The 15679-nt window shown below is 38.0% G+C and overlaps 4 protein-coding genes across 4 annotated transcripts; all 4 read right to left on the bottom strand.

The window, feature by feature from the left end:
• Positions 1-7183: 7183 nt before the first annotated feature.
• LOC120014212 (disease resistance protein RGA2-like) lies at positions 7184-8247 on the bottom strand. The gene is made up of 2 exons (XM_038866132.1): positions 8064-8247; positions 7184-8019 (listed from the first exon to the last, which is right to left on the bottom strand). Exons 1-2 carry the CDS (start codon positions 8245-8247, stop codon positions 7184-7186), a joined length of 1020 nt encoding a protein of 339 aa, XP_038722060.1.
• Positions 8248-8395: 148 nt separating this feature from the next.
• On the bottom strand, positions 8396-11862 carry LOC120014701 (putative disease resistance protein RGA3). The gene is made up of 2 exons (XM_038866733.1): positions 11084-11862; positions 8396-8539 (listed from the first exon to the last, which is right to left on the bottom strand). Exons 1-2 carry the CDS (start codon positions 11845-11847, stop codon positions 8401-8403), a joined length of 903 nt encoding a protein of 300 aa, XP_038722661.1. The 5' UTR covers positions 11848-11862; the 3' UTR covers positions 8396-8400.
• Positions 11863-11882: 20 nt separating this feature from the next.
• LOC120014211 (putative disease resistance protein RGA3) lies at positions 11883-12318 on the bottom strand. The gene is made up of 2 exons (XM_038866131.1): positions 12013-12318; positions 11883-11888 (listed from the first exon to the last, which is right to left on the bottom strand). Exons 1-2 carry the CDS (start codon positions 12316-12318, stop codon positions 11883-11885), a joined length of 312 nt encoding a protein of 103 aa, XP_038722059.1.
• A 187-nt stretch (positions 12319-12505) lies between these two features.
• On the bottom strand, positions 12506-15324 carry LOC120014210 (protein FAR1-RELATED SEQUENCE 5-like). The gene is made up of 3 exons (XM_038866130.1): positions 15285-15324; positions 13202-15154; positions 12506-12519 (listed from the first exon to the last, which is right to left on the bottom strand). Exons 1-3 carry the CDS (start codon positions 15322-15324, stop codon positions 12506-12508), a joined length of 2007 nt encoding a protein of 668 aa, XP_038722058.1.
• Positions 15325-15679: the final 355 nt, after the last annotated feature.

Raw genomic sequence — 15679 nt, 5'->3', positions numbered from 1 at the left:
AGGACATTACTCTTGATAGGAATTTGATTAGATTTTGGCATCCTGAGCTGGAAAGGATTTGAGTGAAAGACTTGAAGCCGAGGTAAGCATTAGCAGGAAAGAGAAGATCATATTCATATGACGTGCACAACGAAATGAAAATAAATCCAAATGAATTGGCAACCTTGAACTCAAAAGTGGGCACACATGCAAATAAGCATAGAAGAAGAAAAGAGATAGCTCAAGAGTTGGGTTTGGGAATGAGCGAAGGCTTTTGCTAATCAGCATAGAGAAGATGCATTGAAAATCCAGAGTCAGAAAGTCAAACCCTACAAAGAAGCAGATTTGTTCTAGCAATTCGCAACTGTACGCGTGCTTGAGGATGGCAAAGCCTTGAGAGAACATGCATTCACTCAGTAATGAGACATTCATATTTGAGCAAAATAGGTCATTACATGCATCATTTTTGCATATGGTTTGTCCTTTTTGTATTATGGCAGGTTTATGCAGAAGATACAGCTTGGACGTAGTCATTCTCCTCAAATCAAAGCATATCATCTGATCGAAACATCTTTCTGTCAAGGTGAGATTACAAAAACTCCCGAATACCTTTTCTCAAAAACAAAAAAAAATCCTTTTTCAGCCAAGCCGGGAATGGCTACAGTGATCCCGAGCATCTTTTCTCCAAAAAAAAAAAAAAAAAAAAAAAAAAAATTCCTTTTTGGCCAAGCCGGGGATGGCCCTATGATCCCGTGCACACCTTGTTTTTTTAAATTACAAAACCCACTCCAAGTGGGATTTCATCCAAGCATTGGCCAAGCCGGGGATGGCCCTATGATCCCGTGCACACCTTGTTTTTTTTAAATTACAAAACCCACTCCAAGTGGGATTTCATTCAAGCATTGGCCAAGCCGGGGATGGCCCTATGATCCCGTGCACATTGTCTTTTCAATTTACAAAACCCACTCCAAGTGGGATTTCATCCAAGCATTGGCCAAGCCGGGGATGGCCCTATGATCCCGTGCACATTGTCTTTTCAATTTACAAAACCCACTCCAAGTGGGATTTTATTCAAGCATTGGCCAAGCCGGGGATGGCCCTATGATCCCGTGCACATTGTCTTTTTCAATTTACAAAACCCACTCCAAGTGGGATTTCATTCAAGCATTGGCCAAGCCGGGGATGGCCCTATGATCCCGTGCACATTGTCTTTTCAATTTACAAAACCCACTCCAAGTGGGATTTCATTCAAGCATTGGCCAAGCCGGGGATGGCCCTATGATCCCGAGCACATTGTCCTTTCAATTTACAAAACCCGCTCCAAGTGGGATTTCATCCAAGCATTGGCCAAGCCGGGGATGGCCCTATGATCCCGTGCACACCTTGTTTTTTTTAAATTACAAAACCCACTCCAAGTGGGATTTCATTCAAGCATTGGCCAAGCTGGGGATGGCCCTATGATCCCGTGCACATTGTCTTTTCAATTTACAAAACCCACTCCAAGTGGGATTTCATCCAAGCATTGGCCAAGCCGGGGATGGCCCTATGATCCCATGCACATTGTCTTTTCAATTTACAAAACCCACTCCAAGTGGGATTTCATTCAAGCATTGGCCAAGCCGGGGATGGCCCTATGATCCCGTGCACATTGTCTTTTTCAATTTACAAAACCCACTCCAAGTGGGATTTCATTCAAGCATTGGCCAAGCCGGGGATGGCCCTATGATCCCGTGCACATTGTCTTTTCAATTTACAAAACCCACTCCAAGTGGGATTTCATTCAAGCATTGGCCAAGCCGGGGATGGCCCTATGATCCCGAGCACATTGTCCTTTCAATTTACAAAACCCGCTCCAAGTGGGATTTCATTCAAGCATTGGCCAAGCCGGGGATGGCCCTATGATCCCGTGCACACCGTTTTTTTAAATTACAAAACCCACTCCAAGTGGGATTTCATTCAAGCATTGGCCAAGCCGGGGATGGCCCTATGATCCCGTGCACCTTGTTAAAACCCGCTCCAAGTGGGATTTCATTCAAGCATAGCCAAGCCGGGAATGGCTTCAAATGATCCCGAGCACCATCAGCCAAGCTGGGAATGGCTACAGTGATCCCAAGCACAGATTTCCGCCAAGCCGGGAATGGCTACAGTGATCCCGAGCATCTTTCCTTATCCTTTCCGTACGAAATTCGGTTAACTATACCTTTGTCTGCCTTTTACTTCATAAAAGACATACAAGGGGGGCAGCTGTAGTAACCGATTTTCGTCCGGCCAAAAAATACAAAAATATAAAAAATATAAAAACATGTAAAAACAAAAAAACAAAACAAAACCAAAAAAAACAAAAAAGTATAAGGTGGCGTGAGAGACAAAAGAGAGTGGACTGAAAGACAAAAGAAACAAAAAGAAACAAAAAAAAGGGGAAAGGGAGGTGGCGTGAGAGACAAAAGAGAGTGGAGAAAAAAGAGAAAAAAAGAAGAAAAAAAAAAACAAAAAAGAAAGAAGAGAAGTGGCAGAATTTAAGGAAGAAAAAGAATAAAAAGAGGGTTTGGAGGCTGTGATGGGGGGAAGCCGAAGAGAAGAAAATACAGAGAGAAAGAAAGGGGGCAGCCGCACAGAGAAAAAGAAAAGCAAAGAGAGGAGGAGGAGAAACTAAAGAGAGAAGAAGAAAAACTGAGAGAAAAGGGGGTGATTCGCTGCACATCAAGAGAAGAGGAAAGAGTAGAACTAGAAGACGATTTTGTTCCTTTAAGCTCTATTTCTCTGCAAGGGTAATGACCTACACACATCTCTGTATCTCTTGTTTCTCCATTGGGTTCATATTCTGTATTTCATTGGTTTGGTTTCTCTTGGTTCTTTTGATCTATCTGATTCCTTAGGCTTCTTTATTTTTTTGGATTTCGAATGTTTGTTCTATATGTCCATGTTGCTATTTCAATTCTTGTTTACACTGTTTTTGTTCATATTTTGTGTCCTGTTTATTGTTTGTATGATTGTATCGATTCTTTAGATTTGTCTATAACAGTCCCTATTCATACCAACCTGTTCATATTGACTTGTTTGTGTATATGCATATATGGTGTGCGTGTGTATATATTATATACAGTATATGTGTTCGTATATATTGTACACGGTTTGCAAGTTTGTGTGTGCTTGTAGTGTATATACAGTATTTATGTGCGCAAGGTTTAGGGTTTGTATGCATGTTTATATGTATTGAGGGCCCGAATATATATGTCTATAGGTGTGTGTATGTATATGTACAGTGCGTGTATATATATATGGGATGTGTATATATATATGGTATATACAGTGTTGTGTATATATATATTGTGAGCATGTATATGTGTATTATATGGTGAGTGTGTGCATGCGTGCATACAGCGTGTGTGTATATATATATAGATTGTGTATGTGTGTGTATATATATATAGATTGTATATGTGTTCGTATATGTATATATTCTAGTTTGTATATTTGTATATATGTGTTTATGTATGCATATTTATAATGTATATGGACTTAATTTGATTTGAGTTTTTATGACGTTGGATCCCATTTGACCATTCTTGTGTTTGTGTTTGTGTTTGTTGGGCTTGGATCGGGTTTGTGACCGCTTGGGCCGGAGGACAACTTAGAGGATTTGGGCCGGATTTGAGCAATGGGTCCCGTGGGCAACATCCCAATTGTTGTATAATATTTTATATTTGTCTTGTGTACATAATTGTAAAGAGTAATCCTTGTAATAGGATAAAACTAGTGGATGTAAAATAGAAATACATACGTAAATATGTTAGGGTGCTAGAAGCATATAGACATTAGGAGATGATTTTGTGAATGATGATTGCATTAGAATGCATGCTTAGGATTTTGATTTTTCACACCATGCCATGATGCTTAGACGTATGCTAGGATTATTTGAATGTCATGAAAATAAATGCAACGCGTTAGTCATTGGATTAATCCAAGCCGTCTCACATTAATAAAACACATCAAGATTAAATTACGGAATCCTTATGTTTTGATTAAATACCAAAGAGCCTTCAAGATATTGGGGTTCCATTGGCATTCATTGAAAACATTTGGATTTCGTGGATCTGGAAAGCAAATGTGTTTTTAGGGATTAGGAGAATTTATTTACGGACTCAACGACGGGTTTAAAGATATTTGACCCATTCAATGAGCCATAAATGGATTCTTTCTTTTCTCATAAAGAACATAATTGTGAGTAAGACTTAAATTAAGTATTTCTTGATTGTGGGCCCTTTTGGTACATCAACCAAGTCCTCAAAAAATCCTTCTTCAAAAATATCCAAACCCACTCCAAGTGGTGCTTTATCCAATCTTTGGCCAAGCCGGGAATGGCCCCAATGATCCCGAGCACACCTTTTTTTCAAATCATCCAAATCCACTCCAAGTGGAATTTTTATTCATCTTTGGCCAAGCCGGGAATGGCCCCAATGATCCCGTGCAACCCCTTTTTTTTTTTTTCAAATATCCAAACCTACTCCAAGTGGTGTTTTCTCCAATCCTTGGCCAAGCCGGGAATGGCCCCAATGATCCCGTGCACCTTGTTGTCCAAACCACTCCAAGTGGGTTTTTTTTCATTACCTTCCAATAAGACCCATCAAAATGAGATTTTCAAAAACAAATCAGAGCCAAATAGGAAAAACATTTAAAGGTAACCGATTTCGGGAGTTGTGGGGTGCCTAACACCTTCCCCATACTCAATAGACCCCCTTGCCCATTTCTCTCGTAGACCAGAACGGATGTCCAATTGCATCCTAAAAATCAATTGGTGGCGACTTCATTGATTTTTCAAGCCGGTTGCTTCAGAGGCCATTGGGCCTCTTGGTCTACGATGAATTAATAATTTCTAATCAAACACATTAAATTGAATCTGTAGATTATACAATCCAAAAAGTAATAAAACATGTTATTTTCATGCACCCAATTACCCAACTATCACAAAATCGAAGGAGATAGATCGAAGTTACGACTCTTTAAACATACCTCAAGCAATCGAAACTTTGCATCCACCCTTTGGGATTAGAAACTAGAGAAGAGAACTACTCATTCATGATTATTGCATTAAACATCTAATCTATTGTCATCTAAATAAGAGTTCATACAAAATCAAAGAGAGGAATCAAAAACAACAAAGAAAACCTAGAGAGAAAAATCTATTGTACAGTACTCCTACGGTGGCTTGAATGGGAGAATCCTTTACAAAATGATGTTCTTAGGGTTAAAACACCATATTTGGTAATGAAAATACCTAACTACCCTTATAATATCAATCCCCATTTGTTACAATCAAGATTTGTCCGAATTGCCCTTGAAAATTCAGTGTAGATATTGTTGGATCGCAACAAGTGTCCGAACAGCTCCTGAGGGTGTCTGGACACCTTATCCTTTTCATTTCTTTTGTTCAAGCCACTGTTTCAATTTGTGAAAGAGGTGTTCGGACATTTTGGGAGGTGTCAAGACATCTCACTTGCAAAAAGTGCTCAGAAAATGCTCCAACTTAAGTTGGATTCCTGCAAAACCAAAGAGAAACACTTGTAAGTGTAAAACTAAGCTAAAACACAATAAAATAGATTAATGAAGTGTTAGAACACCCTGATTAGGGGTATTGGAACATCAAAATAGAGGTTCAATAAGGGGGTTGTAAATGCAGTGCTTTATATGGAATGTCTTTTTCAGTTAAGATAGGGTGATCCTTTATCTTTTGTAGATTGTTCGACTACTTGCAAGTTATCCATTCTTTGGCATCAGTGTGATGACTGCTGATACCAGTAATACTGGCAAGTCAATTGTGGCGGTTTTTCCTCATTTGGCGACAGAAAATGTGAGTGATCCTTATGTGACTAGTGTAAAATTCTTCTTTGTTTATTATTGTGGTCATTTTTATTATGTGATCTAGTTGGTTATAATGATATGTAGTTCAAGTAATATTTGGACAAGATGTTGTGCTGAACTATCAGTTATATATACACTAGATATCGAAAAGAATCAACTATCTCCATCTCTATCCATATCTAAATACATTATGGTATGAATTTTCTGTGTAATCTCATTCTTGGGCTACCAAAGAGTGGCATAAATGTTGTATTCTTCTCTATTTTTTTTGGTTGGTTTTGTCCCAGTAGGCTTTCAATCTTCTGTTGAGTTGTGAAGGATTGCAAGGAATAGAAGGAGCATTGTGTGGTTAGATAATGCAAAACCATGGAGACCAATGATGGTTGTGCAATAGTCGTTCAACTTGGCAAAGATGACCCACTGTATAAAAATAAGGCAACTAACTCACTGTATAGGATAAGCTCACTCAATGAAGCGTATACAACTGAGTAGACAGTTGGCATGGTTTGAGATATGTTAAAACTCAATGATCTGGACTCTGGATTGCTAGACAGAGGCCCTGTAGTGCCAATAAGAACCGTTTGATCATATGATAAATGTGATCATGTAGTTCCAATGAGGACCGTTTGATCTTACGCTAAATGTATCAATCTGATGGTTTTGTTTTTTTCATGATAAAAAACATTCACATTTACTGATAAAAAACCTGTTCTTTGATCATAACTGAGAAGAAAAGAAGCTGCCAAACCCTGACGACCACAAATAGGCAACACAAAATGATGAATTCAAGTTCATCTAACTTTGTGGATGAAAAAGTTAATTAAATTTGATGGCTATCTTAGCAGAACAAATTTCCATAAATCAATCATTAAATTTATTTCACCGACAAAAATCCAATTGGGGGTGGCTTATAGCAATCATCCAAGCAACAAACAACAAAGCCAGAGAAAGTTAGTATAATCATCCTTATTTCCAAAATCAAAGTGTTTCTCCATCTCTAGATCATCTCAGTAGACCATCTCGTATTTGTATTTCTTGAGCAAAATAAGAAAATCATGTCCGCTGCCAGAAGATGACACCATGACGACACCACCGCTTCAATCTCAGCCTGTAAACACTGTTCGCAAGCATTGGCAGAACTTTCAGATAACGCGAGATCATTTCTGTTCACCATTTGAATGGATTTGTTTCAGTAAAATATATAAGCAATGCGTTTGATATGCTATATAGAATATAATTCAGAATGAAATAGAAGAAGCAGAATAACTTTTTTGATTAGAGAAGAAACATTAGAATTTGGCAATACTGAGAAAGTAGTCAAATTTAGAGGCAAACATTTTGTTACCTAAGCAGTTGATAATGCCTCATCTTCATCTTCAACTTCGTCATCATCAATATAAATCTTCGGAACATGAGCTATCTTATGCCAATCCTCACCTACAAACTTCTTGCATCTTTTACGCAGTGTTGGACATCCTATGATTATCAATTCCTTCAAGGTAGTCAAACGATGCATCCCCTCCGGTAGTGACAACAACTTTGGACAATCTTCGATCAAAATCTTTTTAAGAGAAGTGAAGTCTTGGAACCACTCCGGAAATGTGGAGAAGTTTTCACAAGTATAAATTGTTAGTCTTTGTAGAGTGTTGAAAGATTTTTTAAGCCATTGGGGTAAGGTCACGAGCAGTGGCAATGATCCAAGCATCAAAGATCGAAAGCTCACCTTGACGTCTTGGTTCTCATCTTCTGTCATCAAATTCAGCTGAACGCAATTGTTGATACTCAAAACCTCCAATTCAGATAAGTATTTCCAATTCCGAGGCAAGGAAATTAAATTTTTGCAGTCCCAAATCTCCAAGAAACGCAAGGATGTTACACGTTGCATTCCTTCAATCGAAAATTCAAGATTGGTGCAAGCTTCAATAGTCAAAAGCTGAAGAGAAGTTAAGCACCCTATTTCATCTTCTGGTAAATACTTATGTTTTACTGTTATTACTAAAACTCTCAACTTAATTAGGTTCCTTATGCCTCTTGGCAACTCTTCAAGTTCTAAACAATTACTAAGTAACAAAGTTTCCAAATTGTGCAGCTTCAAAATAGAATCAGGCAGTCTCCTAACTCTGCTATAACTTAAATTGAGACGCCTCAAATGCTTCAAACCCCAATCGAAGTTGGCAATACCTCAAAAAATGATCCTCTCAAACTCAACATCCTCAAATACGTACATGTAGAGATACATGTATTGACAAAAGATTCACAAGCAAGGCCTTGCAATTCACTAGGGAAAATTATAGTTCGTAGATTGTTTTCCTTTCTTAGAAAACCTGGAACTTCTTGTTCTAATATTGCCTTGTCGGACAATGACAGATGTCGAATCCCCTCAGATATATTATTGGTATGAGTCTTCATAGCAAAGCACTCGCTTTGTGCCACTGACAATGCAAGATCATGCACCAAGTCATGCACTGTAAAACTAAAAAAACCACCACAATCTTCAAAGTCTTGCAAGAATGATCTGGAATACAACTCCTTTATATACTGCAATCCAATATCTTCAATGTCTTAATGTTCATTTGAGGATTGAAGAAGCCCATGTGCCATCCAAACTTGACCCAACGAAACGCTGGTGAAATCATTATCCTTAGGAAAGATTGATAAAATACTGAAACATGATTTCAAATGAGATGGCATTTGATCATAACTGTAGTAACCGGTTTTCGTCCGGCCAAAAATACAAAAATATAAAATATATATAAAAAAAAAAAACAAAAAAACAAAAAAAAACAAAAATGGAGTAGCCGAAAGTGGAGTAAAAAAAAAAGAGAGAAAGAAAAAAAAAACAAAAAAGAATGAAGAGGAGATGGTGAAGTGGAAGACAAGAGAGAGTGGGAGGGGAAAAGAAATGGCAAAATTTAAGGAAAAAAGAAGAGACAAGAGAGAGTGGGAGGGGAAAAGAAATGGCAAAATTTAAGGAAAAAAGAAGAGACAAGAGAGAGTGGGAGGGGAAAAGAAGTGGCAAAATTTAAGGAAAAAAGGAGAGACAAGAGAGAGTGGGAGGGAAAAGAAGTGGCAAAATTTAAGGAAAGGAAAAAATAAAGAGAGGGGGAAGTCGCAAGGAAAAAGGGAGGTGAAGGGAGGAAGGGGAAAAGAGGGAAGAAGGAAAGAAGAGAGAAAAGAAAACCGAGAGGCCAAAGGAAAGAAAAAAAGTAGAAGGAGAGGAGAGGCGTGTTGGGCAGAACGGCAAGAGAATCAGCAAGAAGAAGAAAAAGGTGACGATTCATACACACTCTCATTTTTCGTTTTGATTTCCGTTTTTGTGTATGCTTCAATCTCTACAAATTTTTGAACATCTATTTGATATACCCATGTGTTGCTTCCTAGTTCCTGCCTTCGTGCTTAAGCTGGTTTCATTTCTTTGATCCATACCAGTGTTAATTGTGTCATACCAGACCCTGTTTCAATACCCCTGGTTCTATTATGATGTATTGGATCTATAATATGTATTGGATTTCAAAGAAACATATTTGCTTGTTCTTTGCTGTTGATGTCCGGTTTGAATCCGTTGTTCACCATGGTGATGTGCGTTTGAATACTTGGCTTAGTTTGTCTGTATATGGAGGTTGCTATTTGTATGTGGATTGTGGGTATATATAACTTGAATAAAACCTGGTCTATGCAAACATTTGCTTGTTCATATTGAACCTAGTCCGTGAATATATATGGTTTTGGGTGTTCTAACATTTGATCTTTAATCTTTGGCTTGGAATTGGATTGCGAGCAGATATTTGGTGTATTGATATTCGGTATGAGTGCATATTTGGCTTAGGTTTTGATATTGATATAGGTTTGTACGTGCATGATATAGAATTTGTATATACATGCATTCTTATAATGTGGTTTGAATGTATTGATATTCGGTATGAGTGCATAGTTGGCTTAGGTTTTGATATTGATATAGGTTTGTACGTGTATGATATAGAATTTGTATATATATGCATTCTCATAATGTGGTTTGAATTAATCTGAATTCTGATTATATTTGGGCATCTCAATTTTTCATACAATTTGACCCCATTATGTTTGTGTTTGTTGGGTTTGGATCGGGCTTGTGACCGCTTGGGCCGGAGGGTATACTTAGAAGATTTGGGCCGGAGTTGAGCAATGGGTCCCGAGGGCAATATTGAGTTTTTGTACATTTGTATAAATTTCGTTTTTGTCACGTATCCTTGTAAAATGTAAATCTTTGTAATAGTATAGTGGAAAACAGTGGAAATGCATACATAAATATTTAGGGTGCTAGAAGCATATAGACATTAGGGGATGATTTTGTGAATGATGATTGCATTAGAATGCATGCTTAGGATTTTGATTTTTCACACCATGCCATGATGTTTAGACGTATGCTAGGATTATTTGAATGTCATGAAAATAAATGCAACGCGTTAGTCATTGGATTAATCCAAGCCGTCTCACATTAATAAAACACATCAAGATTAAATTGTGGAATCCTTATGTTTTGTTTAAATACCAAAGAGCCTTCAAGATATTGAGGTTCCATGGGAATTCATTGAAAACATTTGGATTTCGTAGATCCGGAAAGCAAATGTGTTTTTAGGGATTAGGAGAATTTATTTACGGACTCAACGGTGGGTTTAAAGATATTTGACCCATTCATTGAGCCATAAATGGATTCTTTCTTTTCTCATGAAGAACATAATTGTGAGTAAGACTTGAATTGAACATTATCCCTTGATTGTGGGCCCTTTTGGTATATCAACCAAGTCCCCAAAAAATCCTTTTTCCCCAAATATCCAAACCCACTCCAAGTGGTACCTTATCCAATCTTTGGTCAAGCCGGGAATGGCCCCAATGATCCCGTGCAACCCCTTTTTTTTTTCAAATATCCAAACCCACTCCAAGTGGTGTTTTCTCCAATCCTTGGCCAAGCCGGGAATGGCCCCAATGATCCCTTGCACCTTATTCTCCAAACCACTCCAAGTGGATTTTTCATTTACATTCTAATAAGACCCATCAAAATGGGATTTTCAAAAACAAATTAGAGCCAAATAGGAAAACATTTAAAGGTAACCGATTTCGGGAGTTGTGGGGTGCCTAACACCTTCCCCATGCTCAATAGACCCCCTTGCCCATTTTTCTCGCAGACCAGAATGGATGTCCAATTGCATCCCTAAAAATCAATTGGTGGCGACTTCATTGTTTTTTTTCAAGCCGGTTGCTTCAATAACTTAACCTTAAAGCAGGTAAAATGTCATTTTCCTTCTGCTCCAGCTTCCATATCTCATTATCTCTTATGAATTTCCAATAACGTTCGTCGCTTTTGGAATATAAAAGGGTCCCCAGTGTCTTCACAGCTAAAGGAAGCCCTCCACATTTCTTCACGATGTCACCTCCTATCTCTTTGAGATGTGGATGTAAATCCTCTTCTCCTTCTCTAAATGCCAATTTCTTAAACAAAGACAGACATTGTTCATGAGAAAGACCCTTCAACTCATATGAGGAGACAGTTCGAACAGTCGTTGCAACTGAGGCACTACGAGTAGTGACTATGACTTTACTTCCAGCAGCACCTCCCTCCAATAAATCCCTGAATTCAATCCATTTCCCGCGATCATCACTCCACACATCATCCAAAACAAGTAAGAATGTCTTTGAATTCAGCTCTTCTTGAATCAGCTTTTGCAATTGGTCAGGATCCAAGTCTCCATGATTTTGAAGAGCTAAGGACATGAGCATGCTTACCATGATTTGTTTCTTGTCAAAATTTTCAGACACGCACACCCAAATCTTGAGATCAAAATGTTTGTCTACTCTCTGGTCGTTGTATAGCAGTTTGGCAAGTGTTGTCTTCCCCATGCCTCCTACTCCAACTATCGGAATCACATAGATATCTCGACCCACAATCGGATCTAATAGAAACTTGTTAACTAGTATTTCCTGGTCACTCTCTCTTCCAATAACATTTGATGTACGCAACAGAGAGTCAGTCATTTCTCTCTTTATTCGACCAACCAATCGATAGTCAACTAGCTCTATAAGATGAAATTTTGACTTTTCAGCTGCAATCTCATCTAATCTCTCCCCAAGTTCCTTCACTTTATGATCCATTTTGAGACGGAATCTCAGTGGGTTCGAGCTTGAGAAGAAGCGTCTTACCTTCGTTTTGGTGTTTCCGTACTTTTTCACAACTTGTTTGCGTAAGCCCTCGTACTCGAGCTCGTCTAGCACATTCTCAGCATCATAACAAAAATTCTTAAGCCTCCCAAGCCAAAGGCGCAACGCTTGGCTCTGCGCCTGCTTCTCTTCTGCATCCAGTAACACAGCTTTTATTATTGTTAAGTTGTCTTCAAGCTTCTTCAAGTCCCTCTCAAGACCCCATGCCAAAGAAACTTCTTGCAGTGCAAGAGAGGCTATCTTTCCCAGAATGTTTTCTGCAACACTATACAGAAATGATTCAACCATTTTTTTCTTCCTTTTTCAAGAGAAAGGGGTAAAGCTGAGAAGTTATGTTCTTGTTTGTCAAATTTTGCCTTCCCGTGTTTTAATTTTAATTTGCAAGGCCAACCGAAGATGACTTTTCCCTTTCAGATTCAGTGTTTTAATTTATGGAGGAAGATGACTTGCAGTTATGAATATTGAATTGTTGTCACTAGTCAGTCGTCTCTAATACAATTGACCAAATCAATAAGATAGTTTACAATCTAGCTCTTGGCCTTTGATAATTAATATTTAATAGACAGAAAAAGAAAAAAAGGCTGAAAGAAAAATAGAAACCATGACTACCCCTTTGTCTTGTATTTGTGCAAGATAAGTCAGAAACGGTGGGCGATGTGGGAAAAGTTGTACACGACATTTTTTTTTAGGAAGAGAAAATAGGATAATGCTTCGTCCCCAAAATTTGCACCCCCAAATTTGCTCCCAATCTATGTGGCCAACTTACTTGGCAGCTTATGTGGATATTAATGGATATTTCTAACTTTTATTTGACATATCCATTTATCTCTCATATTTCTCTCTCCTTCTTTTCTTAATTTGTTAGTGCGAATCCTCTCTCTCTATAACACTTCTGCAACACCAATACACCCTAAACCGTGAATCCTCTCTCTCTCTCATAACCCTCCGCAACACCAATACACCATTAACGGCGAATCTGTTCCTCTCACATGTTCCTCTATCTATAGTGAAACCCTCCTTTTCCGATTTCATATCTCTCTCCCTTTCAACCCTCATCGCCCTTGTTAATCTCATATGGTGCAATTGATCTTTTCTTTAAAATGAGAAGTGCCCTTTCGATTAGTGACTGGACGACCTTTCCGGCGAACACTTAAAAGGCTACGCAACTTACTTGTATTGTCAACAACTAGTCTCGAACTAACAGAAATCTGCACTTCATCATTCAAAATTTTTTCCTTCAAATTCTCTAAATCACGCATCACAATTTCACGTTTCAGTTCACAATTGGATGCAAGATTAACAATTTCGTTGAGTTTAAGTCGAGCTTGATCAAAAAATTGTGCATTACTAGCATCACCCGAGCCACTATAACTTGTTTTACTGAATGTGTAGCATCGTTTCAAATCCTTTCTCCATCTTTCTAAGATATAACTATCTGGAACATCCTTTACTTGTCTCGCCGTGAGCACTTTGAAAATGTGGCCACACAAAATACCTTTAAACTCAAATAAGCGACATGTACATTGCATCCATTTATCAACCGTATTAAAGTGAACAATAAAGTAGACTTGCTTCCAATAATCTCCCACTTTCATATTTTCTGCAACGCTATAAATTGACACTGAACCATCATATTTGGCTAGAGATGGAACACAGTAAATCAGTCGTTTAAACTCCTCCTGAATCTCTTTAAATTTGGCATTGGTGTAGGCCACCTGATATTGCTTCTCAATGTCATACATGGTTAGGTAGTCATACATCTTGTGACGAGATTTAAAGTCGGCTTTTGTCTCCTTCTCAATCTTATTCCTCAAAGTGGTTTTTGAGTTTACATACCCATCAAAAAAAGCATTCATACCCTCACTACGTTGTGTAGTTGACATACCTGCCCAAAATGTATCTTTGACATAAACTGGAACCCAACGACGCCGTTGTTCATATAATGTCTCCAACCACCCATTACCCTGAAGACTAAACCTTTCAACCATCACACTCCATTCTTTCTCAAACTCATAAATGCTGAAAGTATCATGAACAACTTTTAACATTGCCTCTTTGATAGCTTCATATCTAGAGTAACCTCTTAACTTCTCCGGTATTTTTTTCATAATATGCCACAAGCACCATCTATGTCTCACTTCTGGAAATACAATCTCAATAGCATTTTGCATAGCTTTGCATTGATCAATAATTATAGCTTTTGGAGGATGACTAAACATGTAAGCTAACCATGACTTGAACAACCAAACAAATGTGTCGGTGTCCTCACTTGATAACAAGCCACAACCCAATAAAATCGACTGTCCATGGTGATTTACTCCTACGAAAGGGGCAAACGGCATATCGTATTTGTTTGTGAGATAAGTCGTATCAAAGGAAACAACATCTCCAAACACTCCATAACTTGATCTATTCGGTGAATCAGCCCAAAATAGATGTTTTATGCGACAATCATCATCAAAGTATATTATGTAAAAAAAGTTAGAATTTTCTCTTTGCATTCTCAAAAAATAGTTTCTGATTGATTCGGCATCACCTTCCCCAAGTCTCAATCTTCGTGCTTTCTCAATATAATTGCGGCAATCTTTTTCATCAAAAGACAAGTGTTCATACCCCCCTGCTTCAACAACTAAGGAAGTGAAATTTCTCGAAACACCAATCCCTGCTTGATCATTTAATTCCAATCTTCTCTTTGTAGGAGTGTTAATTCTCTTATTACATTTGAAGTGTCTAATGTCACTTGAGATCAATTCATGATTATGCTCAAGAACTACTTTACTTATCATGAATGTCTCACCCTTTTGTAAGATTGCTCTCAATCGTGCTTTACAATCCACTTTTGCAGATAGAAATGGCTTCAATGGATTTAGCTCAGATTTACTTTTCTTCTTCCCTGCCCGAGAACATTCAATTACAAAGTCTTTTAACTCTCCATTGACCCCCACATGTTGTGATCTAAGAGCTACAGAGAATCCTACTTGGTTGGCATATCTCTTATAGTATGCATAAATATCTTCCTTCGAACTAAAAATCATTCCCTGCTTAGGTTCTTCAATTTCTTCATTCTCATATAGCAAAGGACTATTATCTCTATCATGCTCTGCATTAATCTCCATAACACAACCTATTTTACAGAGAAAATAATTCAAAATAATTTCATACATACAAAATAAATTAATCTTCATACGCAACAAGCTATTGGGGTAACAAAAATAAGAATCAGCATATTAATCTACTACGAAATGCTGACTGACCTTGCTTGCAAGGTTGCAGTGGCACAGAAATAGCGGCCATGAATCTTCCTTCAATACACAAAAATTGAAAGAGGTTTTGTTCGTTGTCGGAGGGACATGCATAAGTGGGGTTGAAAGGTGATATGCCAAATATATACATACATTTGCACATCCTTTACACATGAGTTCATCCCATTTTGAGTTGATTAAGAGTTGATATTGCCTAAGAAAGTTATATTTGCATATTGTAGGTGTCAAGGCAAGAAAGGAAGGAAAAGAGTGCAAAATGAAGATTTGGACTCCAGAACTGATTTCCGATTGATCGGACCTGCCAAAACACTAAAAAACTCGTGGAGACAAATTGTATTTCCGATCGATCGGAGGTACTATTCACAGCATGCGCAGTTTCGCGAAAA

This window comes from Tripterygium wilfordii, chromosome 14, assembly GCF_013401445.1.
Source record: "Tripterygium wilfordii isolate XIE 37 chromosome 14, ASM1340144v1, whole genome shotgun sequence".
NCBI classification, from domain to species: domain Eukaryota; kingdom Viridiplantae; phylum Streptophyta; class Magnoliopsida; order Celastrales; family Celastraceae; genus Tripterygium; species Tripterygium wilfordii.
This window is presented reverse-complemented; position numbering and strand designations above follow the sequence as displayed.

Excerpts from the sequence above, each read along its gene's own strand:
- LOC120014212 (XM_038866132.1), bottom strand. The coding sequence starts at position 8,247 with ATGAAGACTCATACCAATAATATATCTGAGGGGATTCGACATCTGTCA. Across the intron at positions 8,020-8,063 it reads CAATACATGTATCTCTACAT|GTATTGCCAACTTCGATTGG; the intron begins GTACGTATTTGA and ends TCATTTTTTGAG.
- LOC120014701 (XM_038866733.1), bottom strand. The coding sequence starts at position 11,847 with ATGACTGACTCTCTGTTGCGTACATCAAATGTTATTGGAAGAGAGAGT. Across the intron at positions 8,540-11,083 it reads TTACCTGCTTTAAGGTTAAG|TTATGATCAAATGCCATCTC; the intron begins TTATTGAAGCAA and ends CGGTTACTACAG.
- LOC120014211 (XM_038866131.1), bottom strand. The coding sequence starts at position 12,318 with ATGGTTGAATCATTTCTGTATAGTGTTGCAGAAAACATTCTGGGAAAG.
- LOC120014210 (XM_038866130.1), bottom strand. The coding sequence starts at position 15,324 with ATGGCCGCTATTTCTGTGCCACTGCAACCTTGCAAGCAAG. Across the intron at positions 15,155-15,284 it reads ACTGCAACCTTGCAAGCAAG|GTTGTGTTATGGAGATTAAT; the intron begins GTCAGTCAGCAT and ends TCTGTAAAATAG.